At 39.0% G+C, this 27,552-nt stretch overlaps 1 protein-coding gene across 2 annotated transcripts in view; it reads right to left on the bottom strand.

Moving 5' to 3' along the window:
- RYR2 (ryanodine receptor 2) overlaps positions 1-27,552 on the bottom strand; it is a 432,618-nt gene that overhangs the window by 228,899 nt on the left and 176,167 nt on the right. For both annotated transcript variants that reach the window (XM_089897470.1, XM_089897471.1), the window contains exons 26-32: positions 14,950-15,158; positions 13,971-14,323; positions 11,688-11,802; positions 9,984-10,144; positions 7,762-7,921; positions 7,299-7,385; positions 3,435-3,661 (exon numbers count right to left, since the gene is read on the bottom strand). In XM_089897470.1, the coding sequence (XP_089753596.1) occupies positions 3,435-3,661; positions 7,299-7,385; positions 7,762-7,921; positions 9,984-10,144; positions 11,688-11,802; positions 13,971-14,323; positions 14,950-15,158 (1,312 nt within the window). The remainder of the gene's footprint in view (positions 1-3,434; positions 3,662-7,298; positions 7,386-7,761; positions 7,922-9,983; positions 10,145-11,687; positions 11,803-13,970; positions 14,324-14,949; positions 15,159-27,552) is intronic.

Below are 27,552 nucleotides of genomic sequence, written 5' to 3'. Positions count from 1 at the left end.
ATGTTCTTTCCTTTAAAGCACCCCTCCTCCCTACCAGACCAGTCTTTTAAGGTAAGGGTCATGTCTGTTTTGCTCACTATTTTCTATCCAGTGCCAGGAACACAGTGGGCGCTAATACATGTTTGTGGAATGAATGAATGAATGGGAGAAATCGGAAGGAGTTGTAGTCTACTTCTCATAACCTGACTTAAGTCAAGGCAAACCAAAGGATATACCAGAACTAATTTAGTCTGTCTTTCCACACCAACCCATTGTAGCAATATTCATACATAAATGAACAATGGCTTTAACTGGAGGAGAGCAAAAGAAATAACTCACTGTTTCATCTGTTATAAGCACAACACCAAATATATCATCTAGCACATCTTTAGCACGTGCTGTAAATGGTATTGTTGTCAGTAAATATTCTCCTTCTCCCTTCTTCCCTGTAGATGGAGTCATCTTATCGACCCTACTTACTTTGGGCTTGACTATACCTGACTTGCCTTGGTCAATAAAATGTACCTGGATAGAACATCTGCCACAAGGGAAAAGAAAACTCTTAGAGGTATGTTAGCCCTCCTTCATATCTACCCTTGACCGTGGAAGCTATACGTCCCAGATCAGGGCTGCCCCATAAGCTGGGCAAGAAGGTACATGAACCACATCTGCAGACCATCCCCCCAGCCTGGAGCAGAGCTGCAGTGGACCCACGACCTCCTGTAACACGAGCAAGAAATACAGGTTTCTTTGCAAGCCACCGAAATTTGGGGGTTGCCATTACAGTAAAATCTGACTGATACAACTCATTATAGTCTTTAAAGTCTCCAGGGGAGAAATTTCCTTCATGACTCAATACCACTCTTTTATTCATCAAATATTACAGAGTACCTATTATGTATTGATCACTGTGCAGCACTGGTGAAATGATGGTGAACAATACAGACAAGATTCCTGCCCTAAGGCAGCTTACTGCCTAGTTAAAGAGGGAAACAACCCAAAAAATAAGTAAATTAAATTATGAACTATGAGTGAGATATCTCATGAAAGAAACAGAGGACTGACATACATCTACTACCATTCAATTTTTTTTTTGCAGTACGCGGGCCTCTCACTGTTGTGGCCTCTCCCGTTGCGGAGCACAGGCTCTGGACGCACAGGCTCAGTGGCCATGGCTCACGGGCCCAGACGCTCCACGGCATGTGGGATCTTCCCGGACTGGGGCATGAACCCGTGTCCTCTGCATCGGCAGGCGGACTCTCAACCACTGCGCCACCAGGGAAGCCCTCAATTTTTAAAATTAGTTAATTGTCATATTATTGGGGCATGAGGAACAGATTCTACTTGAATACTAGTCGGCATTTCCATTTTGGAATCTGAATTTTGAAACTCATCAGATTTTTCTTTGGCTTCTACGAAGTGTGAAACCAATGTGCAGCCATATCATGGTGTGATGTGAATGACTGTGGACCAGTCCTGGCTTTGTTATTTTCCTAACCTTACCTTCTCTGCAACCTGATTCCAATGACACTTTTTTTTACAAATTTGCATTTCATATATTTTGGGAAATTGACTCAAATTCTTTACGGCCTATAGTAAGAATTTAAATTATCCATTCATTTGCATATAATTTATCACAGGTAATTAACATAAATAATACATTACTATGGCAGGAGTATATGTTGGGTTTCTATAACGTGCCAACATATTAAATCACAACCTTAAAACTCTCTGCTTAATAGAGAGAGAATATTTTCCCTTGTAAAGAAAAATTCGTTCCCAAATGTGATGTTTCTTTTGGTTGCAGAGTAATTTTTGTAAAACATTAGATGCAAAATTCCAATAAAACTTTTCTCACATAAAATAAAAAGTATGAAATTAAATTGAATCCTCTAAAGAGTACATTATGAATGCTGTATCTCTAATCATTTCACCTAAAAATATACAAATAAATACTTAATGGATTAAAAATAATTCACCTGGTCAGATTAATTTTTCTTTGGATTTCTTCTGTTTGAAAACAGCTTTATTGAGATATCATTTACATACTATACAATTTACCTACTTAAAATAAATAATTCAATGGCTTTAGTATATTAATGGAACTGGGCAACCATAACCATAATCTAAGCTTAGAACATTTTCCTCACCCCAAAAGAAACCCAGTAGTACCCAGTGGCAGTCATTCCTCAGGTCCACTGCCCTTGCCACCCCTAAGTAAACATTATTCTACTTTCTCTCCCTAAAGATTTGCCTATTTCGGACTTTTCCTGTAAATGGAATCCTATAACATGTGGTAGTAGTATAACTAGTTAAAAACTTAGTATAATGTTTTAAAGCTTCATCCATTTTGTAGCACATATAAGTACTTCATTCCTTTGTATTGCCAAATAGATTTACAGTGTGGATTCACCACACTTGATTTATCCACGAATTAGTTGGTGGGCATTTGGGTTGTTCCCACTTTTTGGCTACTGTGAATAATGCTGCTCTGAAATTCGTGTACAAGTTTTTGTGTGGACATGTTTTCATTTCCCTTGGGTATATACCTAGGAGTGGAATTGAAGGCTCTTATGGTAACTCTGTATTTAACTTGTTGAGGAACTGACCAATTGTTTTCCAAAACACAGGTTAAATTTTAAAAGTATTAAAAGAAAATAAAAGTTCCAAGCATGTCTAAATATATAAAAATGAACATAGCTCCTACAGCTTTTTAAGAGTAGAGTTTTAAAATATAAGAAAAATAACAAATATGTGTGTCTCTGCATTGTTTTCATGAAATGTTTTCACTCAGTTTGTGACAACTTTTTAATGATATTTTGGGAGGGAAATCTTGGTCCCAAACTTACTGATAATGAGGCTGCTAAAATGAAATCTCTGCAATTTAATTGGCTGTCACATGGAAAAACTGAAAATCATAAACAAAGCCACCTCTGAACATTAAGTGTACTTTATATTATTACTATGACTGTCTAGAATGTGTATGAACTTGTTTCCAAAGCCCTCAAGGTATTTTCACAATGCTCTTTCACTGACATCTCTTGGTCTCAGTTTTTCCCATCTGTCAAACAAAGGACTGATCTAAGTGATTTTTCTGATTCCCTCTTTACTATCTTACAGTTCTGTGATACTCTCTTACTCGGCTGCCTTAAGTCAGATGGCGGCTGTACTTGCCTGAACTTTTACTTACTGTTATTCTCATAAGCAAAACAAGAATGAGGAAAGAAACCATACACTATCAAATCACCTCTTCACCTGTAATAATTCTGTTTCAGTAACCAAGGAGTTGAGACATAGACTTAAACTTGGGATGTACAAAATAACGTCTGCATGGCCCCAAGAAATCAGTATTTTTTTAAACCCCATTTTGTTTCCCCAGCACCACCCCTGAACCCTGGGGTAGGCATCTAATTTGATGGGTCCCCATCAGACAGTAAAGGATGCTCAGGCCTGACCTGTTCTCCTCTGGGATATGGAGAGACATGAACTGCAGAGGTTCCACACACTGCACCAGCCAGCCTTGGCGTTCACTTATTCGAGACACGTCTACCTTCAAGAACTGGTTGGGCATTCTGCTCCAGAGGACATGTGAGAGGAACTGCACATGGAGACGAGGGGGACACTGCGGCACGGGGTTTTTGTGCTCGCTCTTGAATAATCCCGCTGAGAGAGGCATCACATTCTAGGAGATGGGGAAGCAGAAAAAAAATGAATGGATGACACTCCTGGGGGATCAATAAAGTGACGACTAGAGTTCTGTACAGGAAAGAGATAATGACAGATACGATACGTGTTGAGCAGAGTCAATACAAAAACTAATAGAAATTGGGTTGAGCTGTTTCTGAAAGGACAAGTGGAGAAAATTTGGGGATGTTTCCTTCCCATATGCTCAATGGCACACTGAGAATGCAAGAGCAAGAGAGTATAACCATGTATCTTTCCTATTCCTTTACCAAGCTGGGTCCTCAGGGACGCTGGGCATGTCTTTAGCTGCCTTCATCCAAACATCCCGAAAGACTGGTCACATCCACTTGGCTTTCTCCCTCTCTTATTGTCTGTCCTCTGTCACCCACTTCATCCATCCTTAAACTACTCACACCGTCACTCATCATCACGTTTCTCAGGTTTGAGTAACCAGCAATATACCAGAGACAGCTCAACAGATAAACCTGACTATTAAACAAGAAACAATTTCTTTCTCCTCCACCTTCCTCCACCTCTAATATGTATCTTCAACCATTCCAATTCCTGCAGTCTGGCCTCAGGGAAAGAAAAGTCTCTACTTTACCAAAGCTTATTCATTCATTTATGATCGTGATACCACCCCTGCCTGCCTCTTCTGGGCCAATAAAACAATTATCTTTCCGCATTACCTTCGGTTTCTTCCTCTCCTCTAGAACCTTCTCTACTGCATTATTTAGACTTGCTCATCCTCAAGCTACTTTCCTATTCTCTTTTGCTAATGGGGACAAAAAACCCAGGCACTTGTATCAGGCACTGAGAATGTATCAGTGAAACAAAACAGACAAAATCCCTACCCTCATACAGCTTCCATTTCTTTTTCATTAGACATAAAATAAACAAAATCAGTAATTAAATAGTTATTAGAAAAGAGGTCATGGAGAGGAAAAAACAAACAGGATGGGGGAATCAGAATGCAGGACAGTAATAATGAACAGCGTGGTCAGAATGGTGTCACTGAGAAGATGACATTTACAGAACGATCCAAAGAGAAGAACCATGTGGATATGCAGGGGAAGAAATTTCCATGCAGAGGGAACTGAATGCAAAGAACCCAAGGAGGGAGTTTGCCTGGCAAGTCTGAGGAAGAGCTGGCGGCCAGGGTGGCTGCAGTGGAGTGACGGAGGGGACATCAGGAGGAGGTGAAGTCAGAGGGGTTAGAGGAGGTTTAGAACTTGAGAACCATCATCAGACCTCTGATTTTTACTCTCAGGGAAACAGGGTTTCTAGGGTTTCGAGCAGTGAAGTGAGTGACATAGTCTGATTTTTATTTTAAAATAATGACAGTAACTCAGATTGTTCTATGATAAACAGAGGGGTGAGGATGAATCAGAGGCTAGTGGCGAAAAATACAGATGGGAAATGATGGTGATGGAGGGCAGATCAGCAGGAGGGGTGGCGGGAGGGGACAGAAGGTGGAGGATATGCTGGGCGGTGGAACTGGGATGCGGAATGTAAAGGAGGGAAGCCAAGGATGACTCCAAGGTTTGGGGTCTGAGTTATTAACTGACAGATCAAGAAGACTCGATCAGGCAAGTCAGGAGGAGGGGGGAGTGATGGTCAGCAGTCCAGTTTCGGACATAATCCAATTTGCAATATCTATGAAACACGAAACATAAATGTCAAATAGACCATTATCAGAGTCTGGGTTCTGAGAGACTACCACTTTTCTGTCAAATTTTAACTTTTTTTTTTTTTTTAACATCTTTACTGGAGTATAATTGCTTTACAATGGTGTGTTAGTTTCTGCTTTATAACAAAGTGAATCAGTTATACATATACATATATCCCCATCTCTCTTCCCTCTTGCATCTCCCTCCCTCCCATCCTCCCTATCCCACCCCTCTAGTGGTCAGAAACCACCGAGCTGATCTCCCTGTTCAGTCATCCAAACTTGCTGCCTCCTTTCCCTCACGTTCAATCTCAAATAATAATATGAATTGAATGATCTTGAACAAAATACTACGGCTTCTTCGAACATTTTACTGAAATTTTTCTGGAAAGGTCACTAAAGCCCTCCTACTTAACAAAAATCACAGATTCCTTTAGTCCATATTGTATTGGCTCTTCTGTGGCAGCTGGAATGTCGTTTTACAAAGGCAGAAACTGAGCTCACATGGTTTAAGAAATATGTCCAAGGTCGCTGAGCCAGCATGGTAAAACTGTCTACTAAATTCACCCTGAGGGGTGCCCAGCATCTCATTGTTTACAATTGCGAATTTCAATTCAATTCCTTTTCCTGAATTTCAACAGGCTCTTCTGCTTCTTGTTGTATTAGTATCCCTTGGCTGGCCAAACTAAAATTATTTAAATTAATCCTTTTCGGATTAACATATACACACTACTGTACATAAAATAGATAACCAACAATGACCTACTGTATAGCACAGGGAACTATACCCAATATTTTGTAATATCCTATAAGGGAAGAGAATCTGAAGGAGTACACACACGTACACACACACACACACACACACATAACTGAATCACCATGCTGTACACCTGAAACTAACACGACATTGTAAATCAACTATACTGTCCACCCCCAAAAAAAGTAAAAAAAAAAGAAATTAATCTTTGATTCTTCATTCTCCTTGAGCACCAAATCCAATTTCAACAAATCCTATTAATCCAATTCATTGACAAATTCTGTTAATCTCTCCCCTAAAACACCTTCTTATGTATCACTCTCTCTCTACAATGACCTTCATGAATCTCATCACCTTCTCCCATGTGGACAGTAAGGAATTGTTGATAGATAATTATTACTGCCTGCTCTCATTCTTTTGAGGGCAGATATTTCTCCACATTACTACCAACATATTTTCCCAAAACAGGTTTGATTATACTCAATTGCCCTGCTTCAAATTTCCAGTAAGGCACCACTGCCTAGGGAATAGGTGTACACTTCTTACTATGGCATTTAAGGCCTTTTCAACTTGGACTACCTTCCATCCATATTCATCTCTAGCCACATCCCAGAAGCATCCTTTGTTACAGTCACACTGAATTCCTTAACCTTCAGCACTTTCATGCCTATGTATTTTCACTTTCTCTCACCCTCTGTCTAGAATGCCCTCTCCTAGCAAATGTACCCTGAGATCTGTCATTCAACAGTTAAGAATCAACCTAAATGTCATCTCCTCTTTCAGCTTTACCTGATCCACCCCATCCTACTTAGTTGTCCTTTCATTTATGTTCCCAGGGTACTCAATACCTGTCACTCTTGCATTTACCACAATGTTAGCATACTTTCAGCTCTTCAAGACCGTTCACTAGCTTACCTGTGAGCTCAGTGATTACTGAGCTGTATGTAATTTGGCATTTGTGTTCTGTACAAGCCCAGTTTTATTGAATAATATACTCATGATAACCAAAGAAAACCCTTTCCAATTACTTATGTTACCCTAGTGACCTTAACGAGATTACAGAATTTTCAAATACAGAAACTTTTAAAGAATGATTTATGTGATTACTATCAGTACTAATAAAGTATGGAATTAATTGAAGAAGAAGTAAATGCTATTTCCTAACAAAAAAACAACCCAAATATAATACCAGGAATGAGTCTTTCTCACCTTTATTCTTCCCAACTCAAACTGAAAAACGTTGGGACTTGTAGCTTGTGCAAAAACTGCAGGAAATAATTTTGTACTTGGTTCCACCTTAAATAATCAAATGAATTTAATAATATTAGTAAAGGAAGGAACACACACAAAAAATACATTTTCTTCCTAACACCTAAGAAACACTTTACAGAAAAAGACTTTTTCTTCCTCTCATGCAGATATTCTCTTTCAATAATTATTTGGAATATTTCATTTCAGGACTATGTGAACATTTTTGGAGGAATGTACTGTTTCCTCTGAAGGGCTTATGGCACTGTTATTACTCAAACAGAAGTAAAAATACAGAATTGACTCATTTGTGTTTCATTTCTTTCTAGCTTATACTTTACTATAATTTACACAATGTGTTCTCCACTCTAACGGGGATAAAGGTTTCCTCCCTGGAAGCGCAAGGCCATCCCTGACCACGTACCTGATAGTATGTGCTCAGCTCCTTGCCGTTGGCCGTGAAGGTGAGCAGCCCACTGGCGGTGTCCACCACGCAGCCAATCTCCAGGCCGTTGTTGTTGCGTCCTTGCCCGGGGCTCAGGCTCTCACCCGCACACACCATATAGCAGTTGCTGCGTTTGATGCTGAATTGCAAAAAAACACATGTTTATCTTTGAACAAGCACAGGTAGCGTGGAAAGCACGGACGTCTGGCAAACTAAACCTAAGTTATGCTGTGCAAGCAACAAGCTCATGCTGAAATGGGACAGGTGTACAGTGGGCCCGATTCTGTGATTCTGAGCAAAACTCCATTGACTTCAGTGGACGTTCTGAGTCAGGTCTTCCAATCTCTCAATTTCACACCTAATGAAGACGGGTCAACCAGTTGGAACCAAGGATGAGAATTGACCTGCACCTTCCCTCCAAAAGCTCAAACCAAACTGGACCTTTTTCTGAGGCTCAAAAAAGTTTAACTATGATAAAGCAGAAACTAACACACATGCACACACAAAAAGTTTAACTATGTAATAATCATCCAAATTGGTCATTTTCATTCCCATGGGTTTTTTTTAAACATCTTTATTGGAGTATAATTGCTTTACAATGGTGTGCTAGTTTCTGCTTTATAACAAAGTGAATCAGCTATACATATACATACAACCCTATATCTCCTCCCTCTTACGTCTCCCTCCCACCCTCCCTATCCCACCCTCCCTATCCCACCCCTGTAGGTGGTCACAAATCTCATGGGTTTTTTTTTTTTTTTAAACCACTTGTTCTGAGATGAGAAGCACCTGTTTCTGAACACTATCGAAGTCTTTAGGCCAATTCTACATGAGCTGTCAGTGATTCGACAGATATAAAATTTGGCTAAAATTAAGCCCCTTTCTGGACAATTCCTGGTGATCTGCTATGAGAGACAGACTTAGCTGGGAAGTGCACAAGATCTGTGATATTAACAACAAACCTCATCTGAGTTTCACCCTCAACAAAACCTTTACCAGAGATGGTAGCAAACTTAAGTGATTTGAGTTTCACCTCCTTCCCTTTCTCTACTACTGTGCAGTGCATGTATGAATGAGGCTGGCAAAAAGGGCAAACACAGGCAAGTAGGAGGAAAAGAGCAAGAAGGTGGAGATAAAGTCAGTTTCTGAATAATCAAAAGTTGGCTGTGTTTCTACGCTCTATTTATGTAAGATTCAACAACCTTCCCTAGCCTGTATTTCCTACACCAAAACCATCAATCAGATATCATATCCCTATATTATCTCCTTTCATTGTCCCCATCTCTGAAAATCAAATATATCCCTCAGAATATTCCTGGAAACACGTGGTTTGGGGCCCCCCCATACTGACGTAAAGCACTGTTCATTGGAGAATTTTTGCTAGGCTCACTGTCTCAAGTGCTAAGTTCACTGCGGTTCAAGTGTTACAACCTGAAGGCAGGGGAGGGAGCTTCCGGTCACCAAAAATGATGGTGCAGGTATAAAAGAAAAGCAACGTTATGGGGGAGCTCTTTCTATGAGACCCATCACAGCAGATCAGAGAGGATGCACGGGCACACAAAGTAGATGCAAATGACCAGATCTTCTCTTGTCTTATCTGCAAGGAAGATAGCCTTCTTCACTTTTTTGAAGGTTTGGTTTGAGTTTGGTTTGTTTTATAAATGAAAAAGGATGGCACAGAAACTGTAACCGACTTACCCAAAGCCACACAGCGAGTCAATGGCAAAGCTGAGGAAAGAACCCACGGCTCCTCAGTCTGAGTTCAAATGCGTCCACCTGGTCTAAACCACTAGCCCACACTGTCTTCACCTTTTTCTCCCCACCTCCTAACCAGTTCCCAAGGTACAGATCAGACCACAGGCTAAATGCCTCACAGTCACCTGTCTCTCATCCTCAAACAATGGCTAAGTCATGGTAACCCAAGTCATCAGTCGTGTGTGATGTCACCTGAAGGAATATACGATTATTACCCCCAAAAGATGCACTGCTCTTACTTTACAAGATTTTGCACTTTTAATATATTCAGATTCCTTACCGGCTTGTATGAGTAACAAAAAGGACATGGACATTAACGGTCTGATTACACTGTTCCTAGAAACAGAATATTATCTTGGACATAAAATCCAAGAGAAAAAAAAATGCCTAGGTTTATCAACATTTTTATCAAATGTCATTCATGTAAGAAATCGAGGAAAACCAACCTTTCGTGCACCTTTCCTTTTTCATCTCCTAGAGTCACGGTCACTGTACGAACTCTGTCCAGGTCAAAGCCTGTATCATACTGTTGGAAATCGGATGTGATCCAGCCCACCCAGACGTTGGCAGGTTCTTGTCCAGGAAAGATTCTCACTGAGTAATAGTACTGTCGAGACAGCAACACCAAGTATTGGTGAAGTAAAAAGAAACAAAACTCTGACTTGCAATGTCTAAGAAGATATGTCTTTGTTTAAAATCGTTTGGCATATTTGCAGCAACATGGATGCAACTCAAGATTATCATACTAAATGCAGTAAGTCAGAAAGAGAAAGACAAACACCATATGATATCACTTATGTGTGGAATCTGAAATATGACACAAATGAACCTATCTATGGAACGGAAACAGAATCATGGACATAGAGAACAGACTGGGGATTGCCAAGGGGAGGGGGTTGGGAGAGGGAGGGACTGAGAGTTTGGAATTAGCAGATACAAACTGGTATATGTAGAAAGGATAAACAAGAAGGTCCTACTGTATAGCACAGTATAGGGAACTATATTCAATATCTTGTCATGGATATAATGGAAAAGAATCTGAAAACAATATTGGCTTGGCCAAAAAGTTCATTTGGGTTTTTCCGTAACATCTTATGGAAAAACCCGAACAAACTTTCTGGCCAATCCAATATACACAAATGTATAACTGAATCACTTTGCTGTACACCTGAAACTAACACAACATTGTTAATCAACTATACTTCAATAAAAAAGAAAATAATAGTATATTCAATACTAATAATAGTATATTCAATTATGCTATAACAACAACAACAACAAAACCCAAAGCTTAAAGCAGCAAAAAAAACAAAAAAAAATCCTTTGGCCTAAGCAAAATGTTATAGGCACAAAGGACTGATGTGGCAAAGGAAAAGTCTTAAAACAGAGATCCTGAATTATTTCAGAAATAATGGGAAAAAGAGAAAAGACTATCTGAGCAAAAGATGATCTGAAGCTTTTTATACTTCCAAGTATGAATGGATGGGGGAGTACATATATAGTAAGTTTATGTGATAAAATCGTCAATCCATTACACAGGTAAGCTTTGAATTCTTCAAGCTGACACAAGAACAATAATCTATGCTACAGCTTTTATACCTGTTTTATACCTTGAATATGCTATCACTAACATAATATTTGGAACCCTTAAAATCACTCTGAAATAGTTCAGATCTGATATGTGAAAGTCAAGTTCAAATATGGGGGCACTCTAAAAGGGACACAGCTATATATATTTTTTCCATTTGGCGTTTTATGAGAAGTGCTTTAAAAATTCAAAATGGCAGACAGCACACCTTGACCTCTAAGAAAGTATGATAAATAATCTTGCAGACATATCACTGAGACAAAAGAAACTGCAAAATGTACTTGGAAAACTTAAGTGGCAAATAAAATGCTGTCAAGAAAGAGGATAACAAAACCAGGACTGAGGGTGCCATTAAGGATTATTTTTCCTAAAATAGCTCTCTTATTGCATAATATCCATTAGAATATACATACATCTTTCAACTTTTCAGTCCCCAAGATATAAATGAATAATTATTTTAAAAGTAAGCTTGCTAAATAGTACGAATCAATGTTAACTATTTGAAATGCAAAGCATGCTCACTGACAAATCGAGATAAATGACAAAAGCTGCAACCTCATACCGTGGACGTTTGCATCAAGTAATCATAGTCGTCCCTCTCATCTGCCAGGACATCTTCTGTGAGTCTTGCAGAGTGGCTGGTGCTGTAATCTGGCTTTGTCCTTCTAAGCAAAAATCTGGAATGTAGTAGAGGACTAGGAATAAGCAACATTAAAATGTTCTGCCTATCTCAAACACAAACATATAATTAACTTAGTAGGGTGCTTGTCAGCCAGGATGATTAGCTCCCAAGAGGACATCTGGCAATATCTGGAGATAGTTCTGGTTGTCACAACTTGGTGGGGGAGGGGTGCCACTAGCATCTACTGGTGGAGGGATCCTGCTAACCATCCTACAATGCACAAGGCAGACTCTTACAATAAATAATTATCTAACCCAGAGTGGCAATAGTGTTGAGGTTGAGAATTTCAAATTCAGTGTAAGAAAGGACACTAAAACAATCTACCTTCTTATCCATTAAAAAGTACTATTTAGAGAGAATACTCTGAGGTTCAACCAGTAATGTAAATATAAACATCTTAAAAACTAACTCTTGGGAGAAAATACAAATCATACATCTGATAAGGTTAATATCTAGAATATACAAAGAATTCCTACAACTCAGCAACAAAAATGCAAATGACCCAATCAACAAATGGGCCAAGAACTTGAATAGACATTTCTCCAAACATGTTATACAAATGACCAATAAGCATATGAAAACATGCTCAACATCACTAATCATCAGGGAAATGGAAATCAAAACTACAATGTGATATCACTTCACACCCATTAGAATGGCTACTATCAAATAACCAGAAAGTAACAAGGGTTGACAAGGACTTGGAGAAATTGGAACCTTCGTGCAGTGCTGATGGGATTGTAAAATGGTACAACTGCTATGGAATACAATATAAATTTTTTCCTCAAAACTTTAAATATAGGGCTTCCCTGGTGGCGCAGTGGTTAAGAACCCACCTGCCAATGCAGGGGACATGGGTTTGAGCCCTGGTCCGGGAAGATCCCACACGCCGTGGAGCAACTAAGTCCGTGCACCACAACTACTGAGTCTGTGCTCTAGAGCCCGCGAGTCACAACTACTGAAGCCTGTGTGCCTAGAGCCCGTGCTCCGCAACAAGAGAAGCCACCGCAACGAGAAGTCTGCGCACGGAACCAAAGAGTGGCCCCCGCTCACCACAACTAGAGAAAAGCTCACACGCAGCAACAAAGACCCGATGCAGCCAAAAAAATAAATAAATAAATTTATTTAAAAAAAAAAAATTAAATACTGCAGTACCAGGCATCCCAGTTCTGGGTATATATCCAAAAGAATTGAAAGTAGGGTTGTGAAAAGATATTTGCACACCCAAGTTCTTAACAGCATGATTCACAATAGCCAAGAGGTGGAATCACCCTAAATGTCCATCATCGGATGAATGGATAAACAAAATGTGGTGTATATACACACACCGGAATATCATTCAGCCATAAAAAGGAAGGGAATTCTGACATATGTCACAACACATATGAACTCTGAGGACATTAAGCTTCATGAGGTAAGTCAGTCACAAAAAGACAAATACTGTATGATTTCATTTATATGAGGTATCTAAAGCAGTCAAATTCATAGAAACAAAAAGTAAAATGGCGATGACCAGGGGCTGGGGCAGGTTGGAAAAGGCAAGCTATTTCATGGGTGTAGAGTTTCAGAGTTTTGCAAACCAAAAAAGTTCCGAGATCTGTTTCACGACAATGTGAATATACTTAGCACTACTGATCTGTACACTTAAAAATGTTTAAGACGCTAACTTTTATTTTTACCACAATAAAAAAAATTCATAGGGCTTCCCTGGTGGCGCAGTGGTTGAGAGTCCGCCTGCCGATGCAGGGGACACGGGTTCGTGCCCCGGTCCGGGAAGATCCCACATGCCGCGGAGCGGCTGGGCCCGTGAGCCATGGCCGCTGAGCCTGCGTGTCCGGAGCCTGTGCTCCGCAACGGGAGAGGCCACAGCAGTGAGAGGCCCGCGTACCGCGAAAAAAAAAAAAAAAAAAAATTCATAGAAAAAATAACTCTTGAGATAGATTGTTAGTGGTAACAAATTAGCTGGCCAACAGGCTGCTTTTTCTTCTGTAGAATCCTTGGTACATAAAGAAGGAGGAAAAGGAAGAAAAAATTGACTTTGGAAATCCCTTACCCACTATTACCCTCTCCTGTGATCCCCTAACATAATAACTATATATTTAAAATCATTTAAAAATTAAAATTAAAAACAATTTAAAAAATCATTTTGCATGTATCAATGACCTTTGTTTCAGACGAGAGGGCTTTTCCTGAGCATAATCTTTGTGGTTGTTAAACTCCGGTTTTGTAGCTTCTTTGTCTTTGTCCACTCGATCTGGCACCAGATGGCCATGAGCTGTCTTCATGAGAACCTCAAAGTCCGAATCCACATCATAATCCTCCAAATCATTCTTGGGCCCAAAGAGACCGGCGCCAGGGATCCCTCCAGCCGCAGTCTTGGAGAAGACCTCCGCGCACTCGATGGGCATGCTCAGACGATAAAACATGAGATCCGTGCTGCTGTTCTGAGAGCCAAAGGACTTCTGAGTGACCTTTAAACACGGGGAACTGTCGATGGTGCCGTCAATTCTGGTCACCTAACAAATGAAGACGTGATTGTTCAAATGCTCATCACCGTCAGTTTCCTGATTCTAAAACCCTAACGTGCATCACACCTTTACAACCCAAAACATGGCCCGCCCATGGCATAATTTTATAAATGAGATCATTAAATAGAGGGATTGCTGTGTTACAGACATACTCACAGTTCTGTTTCTAACTCAGAAGATGATTTGGGAAATTCATGCTAAAACTGTATATATTCAGATGGAGCCTGACATTGCCTACATAAAAAAAGAATTATATACAGTTGACCCTTGAACACCGCAGGTCTGAACTGCTTGGATCCACTTATATGTGGGTATTTTTCAATAGTAAATACTACAGCACTACATAATCCACAGCTGGCTGAATCCGTGGATACAGAGGGCCGACTATAAATTATATGCAGATTAACCCCGAAGTTGTTCGAGGATTAACTGTAGGTAATGAGTCTAATCAGCCTCTCGTAAGTACCTAAAATCAGAGGGTAATCCTGCCCTTAGATTCCCCTACAGTGGAACACATCAGAGCCATCATTTTAAGTAAATGACAGTAACTGTCCAAGTGGGAACACCCGCTCCTGGTTTTTGGCAATGGTCTGATTTTCAAAGGAAAAGCAAACCTCAATATGTTCATGGTTTGATGGAACTTGGAGAAACTGAGGAAGCCTCTTGCTTAGCCACATGGTAATATCCCTGTTCGTGTTAACGGCAAATGGTTCATAGCCCTCTTGTAAGCCACAGATGGTGAAATATTTCAAGGTGCTGACATCCTTTCCAAAGTTCATCCTGCCCACTTGAGCCACTCCAAGGCTACATACAGGTATGAATCCTGGGAAGAAAAAAAATACATCAAAATCTTCAGTATCATTCGTATAAGATCCTTTTAGCATGGAATCACCACAAGTATTGCTCTAAAACTCTTAGCTTTGTGAGAACCATTGCCCTGAGGTGAAAACAATAGTGGGGTAAAGAGACCACGGACACTAAGTATTAAATGTGAGGATGAGGAAACCAGTATTTGCTCTTGGCATCATAATTCCTTAAATGTGGGCCCGAGCTAAGTCCCTTCTTCCACCCTGGACTTCTGTAAAATGAGGTGACTACTAAGCGGCCCCGAGTCCTCTGGAAATCCTGAGGACCACAACCCCCTCCCCACAGCCTCCCAGCCCCGAAGTGCAGGTGACTCTCTTGCAGAGGGAAAATTAGAAAGAAAGTTAAGTGCCAAAGCGCATTGCCAAAGAGCCTGAAATGTGCAAACATCAAACACAGCTGAGCTTTACATGTAACTCAAAGAAGAAAAAAAAAAAAGGATTGGAGGCCACATTTTTAAAGGTGTTCATTCACTTATAGCTGCTTTTGATCTTTGAAGAGAATTTTGCCTCTTTTTTTCCCCCTAGGGTACCCTAGATCTAAGCGTAGAAAATATACATATAAATAAGAATTCGGAAGTAGCTGCTAAAATCCTACTGAAACTCCTCCATCTGTCCGTTTCCCTTCAATGTCACTGTTGGTATAGATTAAGCAGGGTAATGCAAAATTAACATAAATAGCTAAGATAAGAAATCAAAAGGTTAAAAGTTAACAAGAAACTAAATCAAAAGCAACAGCAATGAGCAATGAAGAAAAAAACAAAATATTTCAATGTTTGGCAGGGATGGTTAATCTTTCCACTATTAAATAAAAAGGGGAAACTACATTAATTATGTTAATTGTCTGAGTTCTTTGGAATCAACTGTCTGGCAAGGGGATGAGATGATACTTTTCAGTGGAGGGGGCATTTACGTACTCTTCATATCTTTCTGTAATATTTTACATGAAAGTTCAAGTAGTCAGCACAATAAACAAGGTCAGTATTGGGATGCAGACTACAAATTAGAAGATCTAACTTGCAGATCAAAAAAGCAGGGAATCCTCAGAATAAGCTGACAGATTTCTACCTTTATGATGTCCATTTCTTTCCTTGTTGAAATTAGTGGCAGTGAAAGCAATGTATAACTCTCAAGACAGCACAAGACAATAGAAATTACATCTGATAATTCATAATGATTTCATCCAGTTTGTATCATCAATATATATTTAAATAAACGGTTGAATCATAGCATTACCAACTGGGAAGCAAGAACACATCCAGCTGGGTTCAAGGAAGTGTGAATGATGAGTTTCTAGCTAAAACTAAAAAAGCCACAGCTGTGTCTGCAGCTGTGCCAGCTCTTGATGCAGTAGTCAAGGAAAGTTGTCTTAAATAAGTGTCCCCAAAGGAATCAAAGAAAAGGATTGGATAAATGCAATAGATCTGAGACAGCTTGAACTACATTTGCACAAACGGGAAAACCTAACATTCATTTGACATAAACTAGGGGGTACCAAGGCAGAAACATCTCTGCTGATGCTACACATTTTTCTTTCTAACCACTTTATATGTAGTTGGAGTTCCTACTCTAAAAGTGAAGTTACTGGATACCTTAAAATATCTGTAGAGTAGATCTTTGGGTATTTGTTTTATTAATATCTGAACTTTTCTGTATGTCTGATATATTTTCATCTAAAAAATCAAGTATTTAGTGTTGTGTGCAAAGATTTGTGTCCTAAACTGTTCACTATGGCTATGTATACAATCACAGAATACTGTTTGGACAATAAATATGTGTTTTTCTTTTCCTGGAGACGGTATACTACTTAGCTTTTGAAAATCTGGTTTTCAAAAGTTCATTAATATATAGGAAAATATTCACAGTATGTATTATTTCGAGAAAGAAAGATGGAACATATGGCTTATTTTTAAAGATGCAAAAACACCAGAAGGGTTTTTTTTAAATCAAAAAAGTTTCAGAATGGTGGAGTTTTTAATGCTTTTTCCCTCTTTTTATGTCTCTCAGTAATTTTTTTCAATGAATATGTATTTTATGATGACAACGACAGCCTTCGTAAAAATAAAATATTCATTTAAGGAAATGGGATATACCTACTTCTTTCTCGTACAGAAAGGTGGAAGAATGATGTGGATATAAAATGGTCCAAACAACGTTCTTCAAGTTGCTGAAGTTCAAGTTCTCATTGCTAGTGAGTGTGCAGTGAGCTTGGTACCAGAAATCTTGCTAATAAAATTACACTAGTACAGGAGTGCTGAAAAGTGATTTAGCAATATGCATTAAGACACTTTCACCTATTCATTTCTTTATCCAACAGATGTTTATTGAGCAGCTACTGTGTGCCAGAAACAAGGAATACTAGGTCACTAACACAGAACCAGCTAAATGTTCTCATAGTCTAATACGGTGGGGAGACAAGTGAAGAAGTAATAAAATAACCTACTGACCCATCTAAAAAGAGGGAGTGCTAAGAGCCGAGGAAGAGTAGAGAGATGAAGTCGGGAAGATTTTGCAGAAGAGTCACCATCTAAGTAGAGGGCAGACAGGCAGTCCTGGGAAATGACTAAGAACAGGAACTTTGGAATCCAAGAGACCTGGATTCAAGTTTCAGCTCCACCACTTCTTGGCAAGTTACTTAAATTCCCTAAGCTTTAATCCTTTCTTCTGTAATATCTACCCATGAGGGTTATGGTTTTAAAAACAAGATCCTGTATGTATAGTGCTTAATATATACGCTCACTAAACTCAATTTTAAATGGAAAAAAAAAAGGTAAAGGAAACTAATAGGTGTAATAAGAGAATGGTTAATTATGATATATACACAAGATTAAATAGGTGTAGTCATTAAATATCATGTTCAGGGCTCACCAAAATAAAACTATACAGGGAGGTAAAACTAACATGGCAACATTTAAAAACTGGTGATTCCAGGTGAAGCGTACACAGGTGTACATTGCACTATTCTTGCACTTTTCTAAAACGCTGACATTTCTCAAAATATGATATTGGTAAAACTACCACAAGTTATGCTTAAAATACTTTTATGCCTTAGGACAACATATTATATATAATATTAATATATAATATTTCTCCCTTTAAATGGGAGAAAAACACATTAAAAGTCAAATTTCTCTCTGGGTAGTGGGAATATAATTTTTAACCATTTTCTTATACTCCTTTGTATTTTCCAAATGCTCAAAAAGAATATATTAATTTTATGAAAGATAAATAGATACACTTTTTCATTAGCTTATAGCAGTAGATGGTTTTTTCACTGCTTTAGCGTTTTGGTCTCCTTTAAAGGAATTTATCTGTGAAAGTACATCCATAAGTAGAAATTATGCTTTTTTCTCTTTGTAATTTAAATGAAGTAGAACTTAATAAAAATTAAATTGTATTCTGACTTCAGAAGATGCAGTTTTAATAGCTGTTATGATAATAAAACAACAGATATTTCTAAAAACTACATTTTAAAAATTAGCATATCACAGCAGGAACAACTATATGGCAATGGTATCAAAGCAGATAGAGAGTGGAGGAAAAACTCCAGGTACTTTTCAGTGGCCACATGGGAAAGGGCCAGGCCTCAGTCACTTCCATTTGGCCAATGCCCTGCAAATAAATGTGCTGACAACAGATGAAATGCTTAACATACAAGGCTCCCTAACAGCAGCTAATTCCCTGAGTGTTCATCTCAGTGACCCTTAACGACCATTCATTGAGACAGGAATCATTATTATCTTTTTCCAGTGATTTAAGTCCAATCTCGGCTTAAATCACAGCTAAGTGGCCAGAAAATAAACCCAGGTCTGCCAGATCTCAAGCTCCGTGCTTTAATTCAGGCCTGCAATCACCAGAGAGTAGAGATTTTAGGTTTCCTGGGCCATATGATCTCGGTGAAAACTACTCAAGCCTGTGTTACAGTGCAAAAGCAGCCACAGATAGTATGTAAACAAAGGAGCATGGCTGTGTTCCCATAAAACTTTACTCACAAAAACTGGTGGCAGGCTGGATGTGGCCCTCAGACCTTAGTTTGCCAACTCCTGCTCTAAGTTTTCAATATTCAAACATTGTGTATCAGTTCCCTCCATTTGGCAAATATCTAAAGAACACCGACCAGGTACCAACCGCTACTCTAGGCACTGGAAATACAGCTGTGAACAGAACAAAAAGGAGTCCCTACCTTTCCGGAGCTTATCTTTATGTAGAGAAGGCAGATAAAGAATAAATAAATAGTTACCAATACACATAACACAATGTCAGGACATCATAAATGCTATCAGGACTGACGGAATGTTTTGCCATGAATACATAAGACAAGTTGATAAATGACCTCACTCTTAATCATTTCCTACAGCAAAACATGATAACTGAGGTTCAATTCTTTATTAGCTTGAGGTATGCTGAACGCAAAAATATTCCAACCCAATGAAACAGACTTCCACAAATTCACACACACACCCCGGCACAGGTGAAATGTTGGTCCTACCTTCCTGTCCTTTGTGCTCTCGACCTTCTATTCCAAATACCTTAACTGACACCCTGCAAATAACAAAGTCTGATGTATCTAAGGGAAGTTTTCTTCCTGGCAGTGGGTCTCGAATTAGGACACATGAGTCCAATTGGTTACTTGGGCCTGTGCCAGACCCGCCCTAGCTATTTGTAAATCTGTTAAAACAGTAGCTACAGCTTATGGTTAAACTGCTTCCTCCAACAAAAGACAGATGGCTACAGCAAACTTTAACTTTCTCTGTTGAGAAGCCTCTTCGCTCCTGGGCAGAGGGGTGTGTTGGGAGCATGCAAGTCCAGCAAAAGAACTGGCAGTCGCAGGATGTGGCGCTGAGAGGCCGGCGTGAAAAGAAGATAAAGCCGATCACAAGCATACCAGCTTTTCCTAAGAATATACGATTTCAGATTTCAAATTTTCTAAAATACAGATAGGAATCAACATTTACAAGCCAAACCAAACGGCCCAAAGCAGACAAAAATGGCCGATATTATACTAACATGTAAATTTGAGTAATTTGATAAGAAGGAAGGGTAACATTTACTGGTGGCGTACTATGTGCCAGATAATATATAAGCACTTTGCCATTCATTATTATTATTATTATGTTTTTTTTTTTTTAATTTGGCCACGTTGTGCGGCATGCAGGATCTTAGTTCCCCCACCAGGGAATGAACCCATGCCCCTTGCGGTGGAAGCATGGAGTCTTGACCACTGGACTGCCAGAGAAGACCTCCCACTTATTATTAAATATTAACCCCGTTTTTCAAGACGAGGAAACAACTAAGATGTTAAATCATCTTGTCGAAGGTCCTACAGCTAGTTAAATGGGATGCTAAAAGTTGAATCAAGAATGCAGAGAAGGAGGGAAAAACAAAAACAAAAAACACTTGCCTTAGATTTCTGGGCTCTTTAGACTTGCAAGGGGCATGAAAAGACCATTTCCAATTAGTGTTTTTTATTTTAAGGATATGAAAACAGAGGGGCTGGCCATCTGCCCAAGATCATATGGGAAGAATGATTTTCAGAATAGGGTCTAGAACCCAGGGCTTCAGACATGATATTTGTTGCTTCTGTTTCATGTTGGCTTTGAAAATGAATTAAGGAATTATGCTAAGTGAGGTCTTAGGGAATTTTCCATGATGCAAATGCATCTTTAGTGCATGGACTCTGTAACATCAATGCTGGCACAATAGGGACATTCCCAAACTTTCTTCCTGGCTCTTGGTTTATTTCAGATAAGCAAAGCAGTAGAACTTTTATGTTTGACCTTGAATATCATTTTAAAGCCATCACATTCTCTCCATCAGTACAAATCCAAAAAAAGGAATGCTTAATATACACAGGGTTCTGACATCCTTTATTCTGATTCCTTGATCTTTTCAGTATAATTTAAACATTAAATCTTGCTGTTTGGCTCTACAGCATTCATAAGTAATAAGCCTTTGGTGTTGTAAATAAGCCATTGGTGTTGTACATCTGTATTACCCCTAGTACCTGAAACATTCATTCACTATATGCAAAACTGCCAATTTGTGGATAGGCTAGTATATACACAAATTACCTCATTAACCACCTACAAACTTTATTCATTCTCAAAATGGTCTGTAAGGTACAAATTTCCTCTGTTCATCAATATATAAAATTTAACTGTCAATCACCGGATCAGTTTAGGCTAAGCAGTTTGAATTTCACTGAATTCCCCAATCATTGCACAATGAATTTCCCCAAACAACATGTTGTTTAGATTACATACACATAAGCTCAAAAGCTATATATTAAATAATAATAATCTGAAATTTAACACTAAATATGAAAAATCTCACTGCTTGAAGTATTCCATGAATGTAGTACATATTTAAGAGTTTCATTCCTGCAAGTATCCAGAGTGTTTCTAGGACACCTTCCCTTTCTGATTCCAGAGAATACTATGAGACTGATTATGCTGGTTTCCATCATCTTCATACTCTTTAGAATTTGTCTACCACTTTATAACTGTCTTTATCTTCACTCAAAATATGTAGTGTCCCAACCCAATTCCCTGACTGCTTGAATTGCTCCACTGCAGTGAGTCATAATCCTAACTTCTTCCTTCCTTCAACAACAGTTTATTTTTTATTTTTTTGTTCTTTTGTTTTTTGTTTTTTTGCGGTACGTGGGCGTCTCACTGTTGTGGCCTCTCCCATTGCGGAGCACAGGCTCCGGACGTGCAAGCTCAGCGGCCATGGCTCACGGGCCCAGCCGCTCCACGGCACGTGGGATCCTCCCGGACCGGGGCACGTACCCATGTCCCCTGCATCGGCAGGCAGACTCTCAACCACTGCGCCACCAGGGAAGCCCAACAGTTTATTTTTAATTAGGGCGATTCCCAATAATGTTACTTTCCCGGGTCTGATACAAACCTGGGTCCCAGGTCTGTACCAAGAGCAAGTTGTACAGAATGTCACTAGTGACAGAATGGACAGATGTTATGATGGAGCCAGAAAGGTAGGTATTTGGGACAGTACAGACCCCACCTGATTTCACACCGTGTTGACAGCTACTCTTCTGATGAGCCATACACATCTGCCAAATAGTGCATATTTCAACTGAGGGTAAAAAGAATATTGTATTGTAAGTAGAGACTGATGGTTCTATATTCTGGTTTTTTCTTTCTTTCTTTTTTTAAAGGCAGCAAAATAAAATCAATAATGGAAAGTTATCCCTCTCTTTTTCCTTAGAGGTCTTTTCTGCCTAAAGCTATGCAGCTATTTTAATTACAAAAATATTCTTCTGGTTTTCTGCCAAGGAAAGGAAGTCCATGCAGTCTCAGCACCAGGAATTCAGTTTTGTTCACTGTCCTTTCAAGTGGCAGATACAGAATCAAAAGCATCCTTTCTGGATTTGATTATAATCATTACAGGTGTAGAACCCGAGGGCCCTGAGATAATCTTTACTTACAGAAGAGCTGACAAGCTTGAAAAAGCTCCAGTGTAATGAGACATTTACACAACGCAAGATATATCCCAGAGCCTACTTTGTAAAACACAGGTAACCTCCAGACAAAATAACTATTCTTTCACCATCTGGCAAGATGTTAAATGATTCTCTGCCTTGCTTTAAATTAAGGATATGATTAGTTCTTCAAATTACACTAAGCTCTTGCTCTTACATAAGAGTAAATTGAAAATGGTTCTAGATGAGTATGGGATATAAGCGCAGAGGGGTCGTGTATTAGTTTCCTCGGGTTGCCATAGCAAAATACCACAGACGTTTTCTTTATTCATTCATCTATCCACAGACACTTAGGTTGTTTCCATATCTTGGCTATTGTGAGTAATCCTGCAATGAACATGGGAGTGCAAAGATCTCCTTGAGATCCTAATTTCTATTCCTTCAGATCTATAGCCAGAAGTGGTTTTGCTGGAGCATATGGTAGTTATAGTTTTAATTTTTTGAGGAACCTCCATACTGTTTTCCACAGTGGCTGCACCAAGTTACATTCCCACCAACAGTGCACCAGGGTTCCCTTTTCTCTACACCCTCACCAATATTTGTTACCTTCAGGGTTTTTTTGACTATAAATGTTCTTACAGGTGTGAGATGATATCTCGTGTTTTTGACTTGCCCTTCCCTGGTGATTAGTGATGGAGGGCACTTTACATATCTGTTCAGTTTCTTTGACCATTTTTAAAATGGGTTATTTGCTTTTTGTTTGTTTGGTTTTGGTTTTGGTTTGTACTACCGAGTTGCAGGAGTTCCTTATATATTTTGGATTACCCTTTATGAGATATATGATTTGCAAATATTTTCTCCCATTCCATAGGTTGCCTTTTCGTTGTGTTCATGGTTTCCTTTGTTGTGCAGAAAGGTTTTAGTTTAATTCCACTTGTCCATTTTTCCTTCTGTTGACTTTTCTTGTGGTTAAAAAAATCACTGCCAAGGCCACTGTCAAATAGCTTCTCCCCTATATTTTCTTCTTCGGGTTTTACAGTTTTAAGTCTAATGTTTAAGTTTTTAATCCGTTTTGAGTTGATTTTTGTGTATAGTCCAAAATCATGTTGTGCACAGTCACAAAAACATTTTCTGTGTGGTTCAAAATTAGATAAGTGTCCAATTTCATTCTTTGCATATGAATACCCTATTATCCCAACGCCAGTTATGAAAGAGATGACACTATCCTCACTATGCATTTTTGTTATGCTTGTCAAAGATCAGTTGACCATATGTGATAAATTTCATAGTGAAGTTTACCTCTCAATAAAGTTCAGTGATTTTCTCTGTAAAAGTATTGTACACCTTCTGTTAAAATGATAACTAGTGATTACTGAAAACACCTGACGTTACTGTAAATGGTATCTTCTATTTAATTTAGTTTTCCAGGTTTTCTGTTAGTATAGAAATGCTACCTTGCTAAATGCTCCAGTTATTCCTAGTAATGTCTGTAGGTTCTATAGGGTTTTCTCTGCAAATGATTAAATTATCTGCAAATAATTATAGATTGCTTTTCCTCTCATTCCAATTCTTAACATTTCCAATTTCTTCTTCTTGTCTATTACAAGTTTGAAAACCAATTTAGGACTAGAGCCTTTTTAGCACAAGAATAAACTAAAGTACTAAAAGAGATTATAAATGCTCTATATTTAAATTCCTCTCACATCTACCTGTCTTTATATCTGTGCCATGCTTGATTTAGGATTTTTACCACCTTCATCATTTCTTCTTATTGCTACAGAAAATGTCAGCTCAGACATAAATATATTGGCTAGTAAAGCAATCAAAAGAACAATGTGGTAAAATATACAAAAATATATTTATTCTCTACTAGCCCTGTTCCTGTCCCCCACCTAACATGGTAAGTATCATCTCCACTGGGCTCCTGAGGAAGTATATCAAGGCATGCTCCATATAAAAATTATCATTTAAAAAAAAGCTTCAGTCTCAAATTTGATATGGAATAATCTCTGGCTTTGATAAGATGAACTAGACTCTGGATGAATCAGAAGAACCCCTTTCAGGTTCTTGCTATGGGGCATCATATCTCAATTGGCTAACAGGCCTCTGTGGGTAAAAGTTAGAATGTCTTCTATGTTACAGGCAACTTGATTTGTGATAAAATTAACTCCTGATTAGTTAACTGTGTATGGACTGGGGGAATACATCTAAAGATTCCTGACGAAGAGAAATGCTTGAGGTAGACCAGTTCGCAAGCATTAATTCCTGTTCTCCACCCTTCTGAGTAGACAGGCACTAAGGATGCCCTTTGATAGTTTTGCGAGTCTGAAGATTCAGTTGAAACTAAAAATGTATTGGTCAATGTATTTGTTTCCCATTGCTGTTGAACAAACTACCACAAACTTATCAGTTTAAAATAATGCCCATTTATTATCTCCTAGTTCTATAGGTCAGAAGTCCAGGTATGGCATGACTGGGGTTCTCTGCTTAGCATCATGAGGATGAAATCAAGGTACTGGCTGGACTGTGTTCTCATCTGAGGTTCGGAATCCTCTTTCCAGCTCCTTGGTTGTTAAATGAATTCAGTTCTTTGTGGTTGCAGGACTGAGGTCTCCTTTTTCTTGCCAGCTATCAACCAGGGGCTGTTCTCAGATTTCCACCATGTGGCCCTCTCACACCACAACAGTTTGTTCCTTCCAGTCCAGGAGAAGATTTTATCTCACACTTTGGATCTCTGTGACCTCAAGAAGGAACCAATCTCTTTTAAGAGCTTCACCTGATTAGGTCAGGCCCATATGGTTAATCTCCACTTGAGTAACTCAAAGTCAACTGGTTAGTAACCTAATCATGAGAGCTATACCCCATCATACTCAGATTCTGCCCACACTCAAGAAGAGAGGGTTATACATGGCATGTCCACCACGGATCAGGACTCCTAGAGGTTGCAGTCTTAAAATTCTGCCTACAACAGAGGGTACTGCCAGCTCTTTCCTTGGGCTCTCCCCGTTCTCGATCCTGAATGTTTGTCAGTACAATTGTAGGAAGAGATGAGGAAAAATTCACAGAAAACCTTACCAGGGACGGCATCTGCACTTGTCAGCACTATTCCTTTGTTGACATTACAGCCAGAGGACTTTTGAAAAATGAAGATTCAATTAATCTGTTTGTTTTACTTAGAGATATTCTGAAGAGATTTTTTTAAAAAAAATCAAATAGAAGGGAGAATCCTAAAAGAGGACCTGCCACATAGACGAAATAGCTTTTAAAGTCTGAGAACTCCACTCCAGCACTACACAATGCTCTTGATCTCGACCATGTAAGTCCTGGTCCTTTGAGGGGAGATGAGAGGCTAGCAGAGCTTGTTCTCCTTCCAGAGACCAGTGTATCTCAGCAATTTTCTCTTTGTCCAGTTCACATATGAGCTTTAAGGTCAAGTCTGTGGTCACTGAGGGAAAGTGCAGTCCCTATATGGGAAAGAGATCTGTAGCTTTTTAGAAGAGCCCTGCCTGCATCTTTATGGAATAACCAGATCCTCGCCGGAACTAACTGTACAGCTGTATCTCCACCTGGATTTAACTGGATGACCCCATCAGTCTTTCAAAGATTTTTGTGATTTTCCTTTTGATGTTACCTAGAAACAACTTATACTGGTCAAGACATCATTTCAGTTGTGTGAGCTGTACAAAAGGCAGAGACATCAAAATATGTTTAGCCATGTTGTCTACCAAGCTGATCAGACAGGATCTACAGAGTGTGCGTGCATGTATATGTATATATTTTATACAGAGAAAATTTTCTATCCGTCTTACCACACAGTTCTTTCGATTGCTTTACATATGACTGAGCTATCTCTGCAGCAACAAAAGGAAATTATGAAGATGTTAAAAAAAATACCAAATCAAGCATGGCACAGACATAAAGACAAGCTAGGTATAAGAACAATTTGAAAATAGAGCACTTATGAAACCTCTTTGGTACTTCAGCAACAACAGTATATTCCTAAATTAATGGTTTCTCGAACATGCTCCTTTGAGTCATAGATATCCCCAGGGCTCACTTTCAGTGGTGGTGGGTGAGTTAGGGAGCTCAACTCAGGGCCTCACACTGTAGTTTTACCCAGAGCAGTTCCACTGTATTTTTTAAGAAGCTAGGTAAAGTTAATAGGGAGGAATAGGAAAAATTCCACTCCCCAAAAGCGTTTGGAATTCATAGGCATGGATAAACTCTGTAGTCCTTCTTATGGCAGAAAATGTGGAATTATGATTAACCCCTAAAAAATTAATAGTTAATGGTAAGTTTTATTTAGCCATGACCATCTGCCTTAGAGACCAAAAGGATACATCCCAACACATCCAACAATAATCCAACCGATGGACCATAACATTTTCAGACAGTTCATCAGAATGCTGTATTAACTCGATAATTGAGTTATCAGGATAAGTTTCAAGCCATTTTTAAAATTTTCAAAATTACGTGAAGTGTAAAGTCAAAAAACAAAGTTGTTTATATGACTGCGCCACTCAGACTCACCTCAGAGCCTAGCTCATCACTACGATGGTAATTGGTCTCTGTGACAGGGCTGTAGCATGAACATTATGTGCTTAAATAGTATGAACGGGCATTCTGCATTGTTTATAATTCTAACATCATTCTGTGAATCTACGTCATATAAATCAAACAAGTAAAACTCACATAGGCATTTCAAGAATTTAACTTCATGAGAAGAAACGCATCACATGCAAGCATTTTAAAATACAACCAATTAAAAAAAAATCTCAGGTCATATCCATAGTAGTGGACAGTATAGACAGATAACATAGAAAAAAGTCCTTCTCCCACCTTCCCTGTGATATGCTGACACTGCTAAAAGCAATACTACAGGAGGGGAGATAGATGATGGAAGGTTAGAGGGC

Source organism: Delphinapterus leucas, chromosome 16 (assembly GCF_059928025.1).
Source record: "Delphinapterus leucas isolate spDelLeu-1000000601 "Yukka" chromosome 16, BTC_Dleu_Yukka2, whole genome shotgun sequence".
Classification (NCBI taxonomy): domain Eukaryota; kingdom Metazoa; phylum Chordata; class Mammalia; order Artiodactyla; family Monodontidae; genus Delphinapterus; species Delphinapterus leucas.
Note: the sequence above shows the minus strand (reverse complement) of the source record. Positions and strands in the feature narration are given on the sequence as shown.